The sequence below is a fragment of the Schistocerca americana genome, chromosome 7 (genome assembly GCF_021461395.2).
Source record: "Schistocerca americana isolate TAMUIC-IGC-003095 chromosome 7, iqSchAmer2.1, whole genome shotgun sequence".
Classification (NCBI taxonomy): Eukaryota; Metazoa; Arthropoda; class Insecta; order Orthoptera; family Acrididae; genus Schistocerca; species Schistocerca americana.
This window is the reverse complement of record NC_060125.1, coordinates 309,768,566-309,783,787: the sequence shown is the minus strand read 5'-3', so window position 1 is coordinate 309,783,787 and position 15,222 is coordinate 309,768,566. Positions and strand designations below refer to the sequence as shown.

Genomic DNA, 15,222 nt, shown 5'->3' with positions numbered 1-15,222 from the left:
ATAACCACTTAAATTATCCCAAAAAATCTCATTGCTATCAATTTCAGGTTTCAACCAGCTTTCTGCACATATTATGTGAGCTTCACTGCCTTTCAAAAGCATTTCAAACTCTGGCACTCTGTTGTGAATGCTTCAGCAGTTACGTATTTTAATACTCTTGCCTACAGGGGGCATTCTTTTGGATCTTACACTTATATTTCTGGGTCTCCTACTGCTGTTGTTATCAGAACTGGATGGAGAGTTGCCTAATCTAAAAAAACCTTGCGTGCATCCCACATAAGTTGAACAATGAACTAATTCAAAACTCACTGTCTTGAAGCGGTGACAGTAGTTAATTTAAAGCATTGTGTACATGAACTTGTGTATATTTACTAAACCTGCACAAGTGCCCTTTCTTATATTTGACGTGACTATTCAATACCATTGCTAAATGATAATGGGAATAATTGACTGGAGAAATACTAAAGTAAAGGAAATGCAACCACTCACTCATAGTGGACTGATGGTGGTGCACAGAAATACACAACAGAAACAGCATTCCAACTAGGTTTTGAGCACTAGCTCTTTTTCTAGCAATAGCACACACATTCATACACAAAAACCACACAGACACCCAAATGCACACTTCCCATGGCCTCAGGAAGATCAATTATTATTGATTACTGAAAGCAGTTGCTGGGCTGGTGGAGAAGGGGAGTGGGTAGGGAGGGATGCAAAGAGGGGGGAAAGTGACAGGTCTTTAGTCAGACGACTCTGTAGCTGCACAACAAGATGTAAAGAGTTCAGAGGGTACAGCAAAATGAGATGTAGGTAGAAGGAGAGGAAGGAAACTAAAGGGGGAAAAGGGGAGGGCAGAAAGGTGAGAAAGTTGAAGAGGGAGAATGGGAGTGGGAGGGAAGGGAAAGGGGTTAAAGGGCAGAGCAGGGTGCAAGAGAGAGCGATAGAGAGAGAGAGCCCACACAGGGGGGTGGGGGGTTGGGGGGGGGGGGGGGGGTGAGGAAGAGTGGTGGGAGAAAGGCGAAAAGGCAAGTGAGGCAGTGGGAACAGATTAGCAGAGGAGCACAGTTCAGAGAAACTTGAGCTGGAAGGAAGTATTCGAATGGTCCATGTAGTGAAGCAGCTGTTGAAGTCATTTGTGTTATGGTGTGCAGGATGTTCAGAAACTGGAGGGTCAAGTTTCCGATCTGCCACTGTTTGATGGTGGTCATTCATGCAAGAAGACAGTTGGTTACTTGATATGCCCACATTGATTGTCGTTTATACCCTGGCTACTTTCACATGTGGCCCTGTCTTTCATTGTTTAGATCCCCCATGCTCACAATTGTACGGCCATGGAACACTACCTTCCCTAATGTTGTCCTGATACCAGACTCACCACCTCATTCCTAATCCTCCTAGCCAATCACATCCTGACACATTTATTTCACTTTCGAAGGCCAAACCCATGGTACTGCTATTGGTAATTCTTGGCACCATCCTATTCCAACTTATTTAATTATGGGCTAGCTGGAAGAATCCTTCCTATTTGGTCAGCACCAAAAACCTGTTGTCTGGTTCTAATTCATTTTTATAACCTGTACTCATATTATGGACAACCTTTGCTCTATCTTCCACAACCTCCACTCCTATTCCTAAATCCACTTCACATGGTCCTTTTCAACTTATTGAGCCACCTTCCTAGATGTTGATTTTCACCTCTCAGATGTCTCCATAAATACACCTCTCCTTATGAAGCACACCAACCACCAATAGTATTTCTCCTTTGACAGCTCTCACCCTTTCATACAATTATCTGCTCCTCTGACACCAGTAAACCTATTAACGAGCCTCTGATCAGCACTCTACTGATCACCCTGGCCTTGAAAACCATAGTGACATTCTCCACCAAGGCTTCAACTACCTATTTCTGAGACCTGAGTTGAGTGATATTCTACCCAAAATCCTAACCACATTCCTTAAAGTAGTGTTCTGCCGCCCACCCAACCTATTCCTATCCCACTTCCAATCCTGCACTGCATGGCTCACTACTCTGTGGTCGGTCCAAGTACAAGACCAGTCCCATTCACCCACTCACCACACTTCAACCTCAAGCATTTCCTACTCAGTAAAATTCAGAATCACATGAAAAGCAGCTTAGCTGCAGTTGCCGAATATAATGCTATGTGGTCATGACAATTAACCAACTGTCTGGCCAGATGAATGGCCACCACAAAACTATGGCAAACCGCAAACTTGACCTCCAGTTGCTGAACATGCTGCACACCATAACAAATGATTTTGACATCTACTTCACTACATGGGCCAGCTGAATACTACTTTCCAGCACTGGTTTCACTGAACTTTGCAGGTGGGAATTGTCTCTTCAACACATCCTACACTCCACAGCCCCCTCGTTTAAGCCTCCGATAACTTGTTCTCACTGCCTCACCTTGACTTTTCACTTCTCTCTTCTGCCCACTCAACTCCATCTCCATACACATTGAGCATTGGCTTCTCCTACCACTCTTCCATGCCCATCCCATGTGGACATTCTCTCTCTCTCTCTCTCTCTCTCTCTCTCTCTTTCACTCATAATTTTTTATTCAAATGGGTCATGTTTTTAATTGTGTTTTTGTCATCTTTTCTGCTTGAAAGCAGATTTTCTTATTTTCTAGCAAGCAGGTCTACTCTCAGGAAGCTACAGAAATTATGATTAGACATAGTACAGTAGTTGGTTTTACTTACACTCGACATAACAGTAAATACTTTGGCAGATCTGTTGATTCCAACATAGTAGTAAAATACAGGGAACTGTATCATATATAGTGCATAGGATAAACGGCTTAAGATGACAAGTGGCCTCCAACTTAAAACATTATTCAGCTTTCCTGAAAAACAGAATTGCAACAGTATGAAGAACAGATCTAAAATTTCAGTTGAGAATTACATGTTTCTGCTTAATTACTGACAACTTACATCTGTTTATTAATATGTATATTGTAGTTTTTAATATATAAATAATGCCAATGAATTTGAAATCCTTACAGAATAATCTGGTTATTCATTTTAGTATTAAAAAAATTGGATAGTATGACTTACGATAAAGAAAGGGGAATTGGAAATTTAGCTCCTTAGAGCAAACATTAATATTTGATACATTTTAGAACCATTTTAGAAAAGTTGATTTAAATAAGTAATATGATGTTAACATCATTAGAATCTTCAGGAAGAAAGTACAAGTCATTAAATGTCATTCATCTAGGCATTGTCTGTCATTAAAAAAGAGGCTTGCATGTTGGCCAACTTTAAAATTACTGTAGGAAGTACCATGGAACTTTTTGTTAATCCTGTAATTCCATTTTGTGTAAAAGTCTAGGGAAACCAGTGGATATAGTGGTCTATATAATAGGATAACAACTAGATGACTGGTTTTGTACATAGAGGCTTGCAAATGGTGCCAATGAGGCACTGAAACTGGTAGCTAAAAAAAAAAATTATTAAATAAAATTATGGTTGTTGGCGTCTACTTTTTCCAAGTTTATGTTAATTGGTCCTATGCACGAGCATCCTTCCAGGTTATGGAAAATTATTAGTGTCAATAATCAAACAATGGAAAATCCAGGATGGAATGTAACAATATTATGAGAAGGAAAGTTGCTACTCACCTTATGGCAGAGGAGATGAATCGCAGATAGACACAACAAAAAGACTCTCACATGTGAGCAGCGGCACCAATGTATGATGGGAGTGGCGACTGGGTGGGGGTAAGAAGGAGGCTGAAACAGGGAGGGCGAGGAATAGAATGGTGGGGCTGGAAGACAGTCAAGTGCTGCAGGTTAGGCAGAAGGCAGGGGAGAGGTGGGGGGGGGGGATTAGTGGAAAAGGAGAGAAATAAAAAGACTCAGTGTGTTGGTGGAATGATAGCTGTGTGGTGCTGGAAAGGGAACAGGGAATGAGTTGGATGGGTGGGGACAGTAACTAAAGAAGGTAGAGGCCAGGAGGGTTACGGAAATGTTCCCACCTGCGGCATTCAGAAAAGCTGGTGTTGGTGGGAAGGATCCATATGGCACAGGCTATGAAGCAGTCATTGAAATGAAGGATATCATGTTTGGCAGTGTGTTCAGCAACACGGTAGTCTACTTGTTTCTTGGCCACAGTTTATCGATGACCATTCATGCGAACAGACAGTGTGCTGATTGTCATGCCTACATAGAATGCAGCACAGTGGTTGCAGCTTAGCTTGTAGACTACATGACTGGTTTCACAGGTAGCCCTGCCTTTGATGGGATAGGTGATGTTAGTGACTGGAATGGAGTAGGTGGTGGTGGGAGGATGTATGGGACAGGTCTTGCATCTAGGTTTACTACAGGGGTTTGAGCCATGAGGTAAGGGATTGGAAGCAGGGGTTATGTATGGACAGACGAGTATGTTGTGTAGGTTTGGTGGACGGCGGAATACCACTGTGGAAGGGGTGGGAAGTATAGTGGGCAAGACATTTCTCATTTCAGGACATGTGAGAGGTAATAGAAACCCTGGTGGAGAATGTAATTCAGTTGCTTCAGTCCTGGGTGATACTGAGTTACAAGGGGAATGCTCCTCTGTGGCTGGACAGTGGGTCTTTGGGAGGTGGTAGGAGACTGGAAAGGTAAGGCAAGGGAGATTTGTTTTTGTACAAGGTTGGGAGGATAATTACGGTCAGTGAAGGCTTCAGTGAGACCCTTGATACATCTCGAGACGGACTGTTCGTCACTGCAGATTTGATGACCACGGGTGGCTAGGCAGTACAGAAGGGACTTCTTGGTATGGAATGGGTGGCAGCTATCAAAGTGTAGGTATTGCTGGTGGTTAGTAGGTTTGATATGGACAGAGGTACTGATGTAGCCTTTTTTGAGATAGAGATCAACATCTAGGAAGGTGGCTTGTTGGATTGAGTAGGCCAGGTGAAGCAAATTGGGTAGAAGTTGTTCCGGTTCTGAAGGAATGTGGACAGGGTGTCCTCACCTTCAATCCAGATAGCAAAAATGTCATCAATCAATCTGAACCAGGTGAGGGATTTAGGATTCTGGGTTTTTAGGAAGCATTCGTCTAGATGGCCCGTGAATAGGTTGGCGTAGGATGGCGCCATGGGAGTGCCCATAGCTGTACTCCGGATTTGTTTGTAGGTAATGCCTTCAAAGTAGAAGCAGTTGGGGGTGAGGAGGGCACCATGTGGTAAAAGGACAGGAACTGTGGAGAGTCGATGGAGTAAATGGTTGGTATCTTTTATATAGGTGGGTAGGTTGAAGGGGCACAATGGGGCTTCCTGGATGGTTAGGTTTATGGACTTCAGGAAGCATGTAGAAGGTAGGAGTGCTTGGAGTGGTAGGGGTAAGTAGAGAGATGGACTCAGGGGAGAGGTTCTGGGATGGGTCTAAGGATTTGAGTAGTAATTGGGGAGCCTGCTGGGTTATTGGATTGGGGTCACTGTGGCAAGGTTTGTAGGTGGAAGTACATGACAGCTGGCAGAGTCTTTCCACCAGGTAATCATTGCAGTTCAAAACAACAGTGGTGGAGCCTTTGTCCGCAGGTAGGATTATAAGGTCGGGATCAGTTTTTAGATCGTGGGCTGTGGTGCTTTCTGTGGATGTAAGGTCAGTTTGCATGTTGAGGGATTTGGGGAATGATTGTGAGGCAAGGTTTGAGGTTAAGAAATTCTGCAAAGTTAACAGGGGGTGGTTTGGGGGCAGTGGGGGTGGATCATGGTTGGATGGAGGAGTGAACTGAGTCAGGAAAGGTTCAATATTGGTCTTTGGTTGAGTCTGATTGGTAGGGTTGGCGGAGAAAAAGTGTTTCCACTGTAGGGACTGGGAGAAGGAGATAAGCTCTTTAAGAAGTCCTGCATGATTGAATTTGTGAGTGGGGCAAAAGGTGAGGCCTTTGGAAAGAACTGATATTTCTGTGGGGCCAAGGCTTTTGGAGGAAAAGTTCATGACTGTGTTGTGGGTCTGTTTAGGTTCTGGGTTCTGTGTGGTGGTGGGAAGGAGTTTTGGAGGGTGGGGCAAGTGTAGTAAGGCTGCAAGACAGGGTTTGTCAGCTATGAGGGGATGGGGGGAGGTTGTACCCCAAGGCTGGAATAAGAAGTGAGCAGGATGGAGAGCTTTTTGAAGTGGCATTGTGCATGTTGCTCAAGACAACAAGAGTTCCAGTGTGTGTTATGTGTTACAGGAATTTTTGATTGCATAATAGGAGAATTTTTTGGATGGAGAGAATGTACTGCAAGGAGGTTTGGGCTTGGTTGACATGGTTTTGCAGGACTATGTTGGTGAGGGGTAAGGATTGGCAGAATCTGAACAGGTGGAGGTCATTGTGGAAGCACGGGTGGCAGCCAGAGATGGCTAATTTGATGGTAAGACCATTAGGGGGGGATTCATGAGCCAAGCAACAATGCACGAACAATAAGTGGGACTGGTATCTGGCTAGGGATAAGGAAACTTTTCTGTATTGACACAGATGGAAGGAGCAAGGATCCATGGCGGTGGAAAAATGCAAAAAATTATGTAAATAATATAGAATTAAGTCTGAAAAATTTTGCAAAAATACCCCCAGATGCATGTGAAAATTCATGAAAAGGATGAAATGGATGCAAAAGGGGGAAACAAAATGAAATCTGAGGGAGTCAACAAGAGCAAAAGGCAAAAATTCACTAAAATTGGTGAGAAGTCACAAGGATCAAAGTAAAGAATAAATAATAATAAAAAATATATATTACTTTGGGTGCAGGTCTGAAGGTAGTTAAGATGAAGAACGGGGATGGCAGACAAAACTGGATGGTGGAATTAGTGGGTACTATCTGCATCGAAAGTGAGGACACCCTGTCCACATTCCTCCAGAACCTCAACACCTTCTCCCCCATCTGCATCACCTGGTCCTACTCAATCCAACAAGCCACCTTCCTAGATATTCACCTACACCTCAAAGATGGCTACATCAGTACCTCCATCCACATCAAATCTGCTGACCACCTGCAATACCTCCACTCTGACAGCTGCAACCTGTTCCATACCAAAAAGCCCCTTCCGTACTGCCTTGCCACCCGTGGTCGTCGCATCTGCAGTGATGAGCAGTCCCTCTTAAAATATACCAAGGGTCTCACTGAAGCCTTCACTGACCATAAATATCCTCCCAACCTTGTACAAAAACAAATCTTCCTTGCCTTATCTTTCCAGTCTCCCACCACCTCCCAAAGTCCCACCATCCGGCCACAGAGAAGCATTCCCCTTGTAACTCAGTACCACCCAGGACTGGAGCAACTGAATTACATTCTCTGCCAGGGTTTCTATTACCTCTCATCATGCCCTGAAATGAGAAATGTCCTGTCCACTATACTTCGTACCCCTTCCACAGGGGTATTCCGGTGTCTACAGAACCTACACAACATACTCGTCCATCCATACACAACCTCTGCTCCCAATCACTTACCTCATGGCTCAAACTCCTGTAATAGACCTAGACGCAAGGTCTGTTCCATACATCCTCCCACCACCACCTAATCCAGTTCAGTCACTAACATCACCTATCCCATCAAAGGCAGGGCTACCTGTGAAACCAGTCGTGTGGTCTACAAGCTAGGCTGCAACCACTGTGCTGCATTCTATGTAGGAATGGCAATCAACAAGCTGTCTGTTTGTATGAATGGTCATCGACAAACTGTGGCCAAGAAACAAGTGAACTACTGTGTTGCTGAATACACTGCCAAACATGATAGCCTTCATTTCAATGACTGCTTCACAGCCTGTGCCATATGGATCCTTCCCACCAACACCAGCTTTTCTGAATGGCACAGGTGGGAACTTTCCCTGCAATACATCCTACATTCCTGTAACCTGGCCTCAACCATCGTTAGTCACTTTCCTCACCCATCCAGCACCTTCCCTGTTCCCCATTCCAGCACTACACAGCTGTCGTTCCACCACCATACCCAGTCTTTTTATTTCCCTCCTTTTCCGCTATCCCCCCTCCCCTTCTCGCCTCTCCTCTCTCTGCCCTCCCTGTAACCTGCAGCACTTCACTGCTGTTACCCCCACCATACTACCCTCCCCTCCCCACTCCAGCCTCCTCCTTATTTATACTGTAAGTATCCCGAAACAATGAGCAGCTGATACCAAAGATTGATTTGTAGGCGCCTAGAGCTCAGCAAGGCAAGGAAAAGTTGTAGAACTACTTATGACAGTGTGTCAAGAGATACACCCTGTATACATATCTCTCTCACACACTTGAGTGACTGTTATGATTTATGGAAATCAGAGGCACTCATACCAAGGACATACAAATAACTCAACTGTTACATGCATCCAGTCAACACTGCTGTACAACTGATTGCTTTTTAGAATGAGATTTTCACTCTCCAGAGGAGTGTGCGCTAATATGAAACTTCCTGGCAGATTAAAACTGTGTGCCGGACCGAGACTCGAACTTGGGACCTTTGCCTATGCGGGCAATTGCTCTACCAACTGAGCTACCCAAGCACGACTCACACCCCATCCTCACAGCTTTACTTCTGCCAGTACCTCATCTCCTACCTTCCAAACTTTACAGAAGCTCTCCTGCCAACCTTGCAGAACTAGCACTCCTGAAAGAAAGGATATTGCGGAGACATGGCTTAGCCACAGCCTCAGGGATGTTTCCAGACCATATTTACTCAAATCTAAGCCGCACTTTTTTTCTGGTTTTTGTAATCCAAAAAACCGCCTGCGGCTTAGAACCGAGTGCAAAGTAAGTGGAAGTTCTGAAAAATGTTGGTAGGTGCCGCCACAACTAACTTCTGCCATCGAATATATGTAGCGCTAAACAGGCTTGCTTTGCAGGCACAAAGGTAAATACTGGCGCCAAAACCTCTGCATTAGTAAATAAATTTAAAGAAAGGTGGAAGAAGAGCTTTTTCCTCCGCCCCGAGTTTCGACCACTGCATTTTCATACGTTATCCAATGAAGTAAATACAAATTCTGTATTGTTCATCTTCGAATGTAGCAGCATTTCAATGTACTGTGAAAATCCGACTGGCAAGACTGTTCGGGGTTTTTGTCAATATGGCCAACTCTACATTCTGAATTTTGTCCTACGTGTGAGAAGAGATGGTTGCTAATAGGAACTTTCATGAATTGTGAATCACATGCAGTATTCTCTTCACCATAAGAATAATACGAATATAAACATTTTGCGATGTATTCTTTCATGTTTGCTGCTATCTCATTTAAATCCTGACTGCCTAATAAACTACAAAACTAGAGTGAGACAACAGCAAACGTGGAAGAATATACATATCATGTCATGTTTATATTCGTATTATTCTTATGACTAATAGTGATACAGTCAGAAATGAAGCACGGCAATTGACTAGATTTTTAAATCTAAGATGACTCTAATTTCTGTGCAGAAGGTAATGTGATGTACTAAAGAGGCGTCTACAAAGATTTTCAAACGGGGAAAAATTTTCGCTAAACTCTCATGCAGAACATCTTCTATCATACACAGTCTGTTATTTGGTTCTTGTTGATCATTATCAAATAAAGCAGCAGTGTAAGTAACAACAAATAGCAGTCTCTTGCCATGGTTTCGCTAATGAGACGATTCCTCTCTTTTTTTTAAAAAAAAATTGAAAGCGGCGGTAGCGCGCAGAAAAGCAAGCCATGCCGCGAGCAGCAACAGGCCGTAAACACGCACTATCAGAATGCGGCAAACAATGCACGACACAGTACAGTAATGCATTTTCAGTTTAGAGTGACGTAAACACCTATAACAAAAAATGGCGCTTATCAGATCAAAGAAAAATAAGCAATCCATTCAAACCAGACGAAGCACGTGAAAAAGGAAGGGTACCTGTATAAATACGGACGAAGCGCCTGACGCATAGCAATGGCTACCTGGTAAAGCTTAACTGCTAAGCTTATGACTCGAACCATACTACTGTAGCTGTATCGTCATTCATTCGACCTAAATTGTGTCTCATATTAAAATGGACCAACTTTGTTTCAATTTGGAGGTGTGGCCTAAAACTTTTCTCTCCTCTTGAATTTTGAGTCTCAAATTTCAGGTGCAGCTTAGATTCGGGAAAAATTTTTTTCCTTGATTTCGAGTCTCATTTTTCAGGTGCGGCTTAGATTCGAGTGTGGCTTAGATTCGAGTAAATACGGTACCGTAGGTCCTGAGTTTGAGTCTCAGTCTGGCACAGTTTTAACCTGTCAGAAGCAAGACTTCCAGTGCAGTACCTGTGTATTCTGCACTTCACATACATGTGAAGGTTGAGCTGATGTAGACCATTAAGCTGATGTAGTTTTGTAAAAAAATATTTAGCATTTAATGCTTTTACTTCAGCTGTGTTTCAGTATAGTTTGGTTCTGACTGTTTTTAGTGCATTATGGAAGACTAATACAGGATGGAGATCAGTACAGAGTAAAACCCATGCTAACTTTACAAAAGTGATTGTTAGCTGAATTCAAAGATGCTTTCTGTAACAACAGAGTAGCTCAGTAACAGTATTTCACAATATATTTCAACATTTGCTGACATTTTGTTTTGTTATACTATGCTTGAGTGTACATATTTCTTACATAAAATAAACATGTAAGATCCTCACTTATGTTAATGCAAACTCAGTAACTATGGTTTCAGCAGCTGTTGTGGCCCCAAAAAATTACATTATGCCACTGAAAAAATCTGTAGGTACTTGTGTATTGTGATAGATAAGGAAGTTTCATATATGTACAAAAAGTTGTATTTTACTTACTGAAAAGATGATATGTTACGTTGCAGACAGGCACAATTAAAAGACACTTCCATATAAGCTTTTGGCCACAGCCTTCGTCAAAAAAGAAAGAGAAACATACCATTTATTCACACAAGCGCACACACTTCACACACACAGGACTGCCAACTCCGGCATCTCGGGCCAGAATTCAGGGCATTCTGGTCTGAGATGCCGGAGTTGGCAGTCATTTGCGCAAGAGTTGTGCTTGCTTGTGTGTTTCTCTATCTTTCTCTGATGAAGGCTGTAGCCAAGAGCTTATGTGTAAGTGTGCCTGTCTGCAACTTAACATTTCATCTTTAGAGTAAGTGGCAATCTGTCTTTTCCTACATTGTTGATATTCCAGTGTGGAATTTCCATTGTTTGAAGTATCACATATGAAACATGTGGTAAAATACTTTCCTCTTTGTATGTTATCTTTTCCCAGAAACTTGTTTTGATATCAGGAGTTGTATGTGAGATACAATGGATGTTATGAATAGCATATTATTTGTGCCCATGTGCAGAAGTGAGTGCACTACATACAATCCACTTCTTTGAGCTTGGGGAATAAAGCAAAATTTAACATACATTTAATAAGCAGCAATGTATGACTTAACATGGGCCAAACGTAAACTCATAGCATCTTAAAATTTTTCATTGTATTAAAATTTTATGTGGTGGGTTACTTAATTTCATAATGTCACAGTAAGTATGACCATTAACGAAATGCTAGGCAGTTCATACTGAAGCTGGTTAATGAGGCTATGAGTTACGAGCAATCAAATATTTTTACCAAATAGTTTATTTGGAATTGTTTGGGAATGATTTCAGAGCAGCCGGCTTGCATGCATCGCCATTCACGCAGTATAGCAAGTCTGCCACTCTGCCATGTTGCATGTTACCCCATGTGAAAGCTCCAGCTTGCAAGTCCACTATCCCCACTAACTGGTGCCACCTAACAGACTTATGGCAAATCTTATTCCCTGTGAGACGGGCTTTAATAAGGTTTTCTGCTATTTTTTAATTCCAATAGTCTTCTTTACTCAATCCCAAAAGTTGGATGTCTGTGTCAGTACTTCCATTTGGTCAACAATCTTGGTGTATCCAGGTGCCAAGCAGTGTTTCTTGAGTGCCAACTTTTTGAGTTGAATCAAATGTGTGTGCTACTGGTATTCAGGGCAGTGTCATTCCACAGCTATGGTCATTTTACCAATCATAGCACACTGCATTGGCAAGAGATGTGGTATAATCATGATTTGTGGAGATCCAGTAACCTTTTACACTTATCAGAAGTCACATAATTTGAACCAATATGTGGAATAGGCATTACATCTTATGCTTCTATTAAATGTGGTTGATGCTGCTTGGTGACGTGGCAGTATGGTGTAAAGGCACTCACTTCATGCTTTCTCTGTCTTCTAAATGGTTGTGTTTTGAGAAGAGTACTCCACTATACAGTATGGTGATGGCTGACTGCAAATAGTGTGCCAACTGCTTTCTCCTGGCCAAAACAATCCCAAACGACAATTTGCTGTTCATTTTCACTTCAGCAGTGAGCAGTTTTTGTGATACATTTTTTCAGATGTTGTGAGAAATATTTTAATTTGTCTTTGCTAAGGGACCAAATCTGCTGCACAATAACATCTATTTCAATATATTTTACATGTATGACTGTGTGCGGGAAAGTAATATCTCCAAATTTTTTACGTGAAAACTCTTCATGTTTGGCATCAAATGCATCTCTCCCAATGAGAGATCAGTTTGTTGATGCTGTCACTGTAGAATGTTTGACTTATTTGATGGAACCACAACTCACCTCTGCTTGCGCACTTCATCACTATCAAAGTGAAGTCCTCAAAGTTGTTCTTTTAAACTTGGAAACAGATGAATATCAGATGGCATCAAGTTGGTACTGTGTGGAAGATGACAGTGAATCCAAGGCACTGAATTGTTGTAGATGTCACAACATTTGTGTGTGGTCTGGCATTGTGACACTGAAGGAGAGGGTGCTCAGTGTGTGAACGAGCTCTTTGAATTGGTGCTTTCAGTTTTCTGAGGATCTTGCAGTACCTTGCAGAGTGTATTGTAGTGCTTCAGTGTCTGTGACCCTTCATGGCGGTATCCCATTGATGCTCTCTTTTTGGGACAAAAAGTTAAACCCAGCTTTTATCACCTGCCAGAATCATGCTAAGGAATATCACCATAAACAGCTGTCATTCTTATATGGATTTCAATTGGAGGCATGTTTTAAGCCATAAGTAACTCTATTACTGCACAATGCTTCTCACACATGGACATAATTATGTTACAGACCAGCATGTTACATGCTACAATGCAGTGCCATCTAGTGGCAGAGGGTTGCAACTTGCGCCAACGAAGTAGGAAAAGTTGAGCAAGTAAAATGCATCATGCGTAACACCTCAACTGATTTGAGAACAGAATAAAAAATTTTGAGGCACTATTTTTCAGTGGGCCCTCATATATTGTTGCTGAGGCTGTCATTAGATTTTCTTTTTATTATTTTTCATGTGATGTTACAAAAGCTTTTCTTATTGGTGGCATTTCTGTAGCTTGTGTAACAAGCATTTTACGTTTAACTGTATTCATGTCAGTCATTGTTATAATATATGTTGGCTGTAGTTCTCTTTTTATGCTGAAGATGATGTCACTCCACAAGCAATTTCTGAATGTTTTACCATTTTATACAGAACATAGGGCATATGCTGGTGATAAGGAACTGTACTCCACTAGTTCTTCTCCCCTTGTTGGCAAATATCAGTTATTAAAATTTCTTCCACCATTGACTCACCCCTCAAGAAACTGTAGGAGGGTATGCAGTTTAATACTGGATATTGGCACAGAGTGTGTTCAGCAGGTCTCTGAGAGCATCAGTTGTAGAAATGTGATGTCATTACATGATAGGTCTTCTTAAAGAAAATGTGTAATACCAGCTCAAAACTCTTAAGTTTCCAATTGCTAAGGTTTGTTGAAGTTTTAGCTCATGATTCACTCTTTTTTCATATTTTATTGCAATTGATATCTTTCTTACCAGCATATCCAGAATGGCACGCCAATATAATCCAGCAAAGGGCACTGCTCCAGGCAAGAGGAGCCCATGCGGCGAAAGTAGCTGCCTCATTTACATTGTATACATAGCTCAGTTTGTAAACATTTTTAGCCAAAAGCATTGAGTAACTGGCTAATACAATAGCAGCAATCCACCCTGTGGCCACAAGTACCTGCAGACAATGTTAAAAAATGCACTGTGATTAAATTCCTTAAATTATAGCTACAATGTTCATTCACAATTATGAGTATTCTGGGCTGGAGGTGTGGTGTGACAGCCAGCTAAAAAAACACACATAAGCAGTATGCTGTTGCTGAATAAATTATGAAGTATAGCTATACAGACACCTGTAAAGTCATTTTTCTGAATTTTTTGATAAGAACTACCTCTCCTGTTAACTCCCATCTACCATGTGCTTGTAACATACATATTGCTCTATTTCCTTTTAGATTCTTCCTTCATCCCCTGTCTATTTACATTCTGGACACTCTCTGCCATCACTTGCCTGTTTCTTACACACACACACACACACACACACACACACACACACACACACACACACACACACACACACACAAAATGCCTCTATATGGTGATAGCTGGAAGCACAGAGCCAGTGCTGCATTTTGACAGGTGGACTGGGTTGTGTTGAGGGTTGTACCATGTGGGGTGGGTAGAGAGAGAGAGAGAGAGAGAGAGAGAGAGAGAGAGAGAGAGAGAGAGGTGGGAGGCAGGTAGAGGGTTTCAGGGTGGACGGCTGGCAGCACGAAGGGATATAGTTGGTTTACTGGGTAGGAATGTGGGAGGGAGAGACGGCAGATGAAGTGTGTGACGCACAGTTGCTGAAGCCAGCATTGAGCAACACACACTGAAGGTGACATGGGGACATGAACTGGGAGAGGATGACAGGATTGAAGAAGGGGAAACTGATGGCTGGGTGACGCACAGTTGCTGAAGCCAGCATTGAGCAACACACACTGAAGGTGACATGGGGACATGAACTGGTAGAGGATGACAGGATTGAAGAAGGGGAAACTGATGGCTGGAAAGCAAGCCACATGCAGCTCTACACAAATCGGCAAAGGCAGGTGAAAAAAATCCGAGAAGATGACCATATGATACTGAACATTTAGCAGTGAAAGTTGTGTAAAATAGATGATAGCATAAGCATATTAGAAGAAAGACTACCAATGTTACATCTTACAGAAATAATTTATCATGAGAAAGCTTAGTGCAAGGCAGATGTCACCTATTTTGAGTGCTGCCCATTAAAAAGTGCAAAAGCTAATTTCTTAGCAATGTTTCATTTTTCAAGGAAATATGAGAAGTGAGATCATTATTTCATGTCAGAAATGAAATAGCATTAAAAGGGTTGAGTGGAGCTATTGGACTAGACCAAATAAGGTGAAGCCAG

At 42.2% G+C, this 15,222-nt stretch overlaps 1 protein-coding gene across 1 annotated transcript in view; it reads right to left on the bottom strand.

The window, feature by feature from the left end:
• The window catches only part of LOC124622169 (nose resistant to fluoxetine protein 6-like), a 322,977-nt gene that overhangs the window by 3,197 nt on the left and 304,558 nt on the right, over positions 1–15,222 (bottom strand). Inside the window, exons 12-13 of the mRNA XM_047147813.1 lie at positions 13,791–13,980; positions 2,725–2,867 (exon numbers count right to left, since the gene is read on the bottom strand). Coding sequence (XP_047003769.1) covers positions 2,725–2,867; positions 13,791–13,980 — 333 coding nt within the window. The remainder of the gene's footprint in view (positions 1–2,724; positions 2,868–13,790; positions 13,981–15,222) is intronic.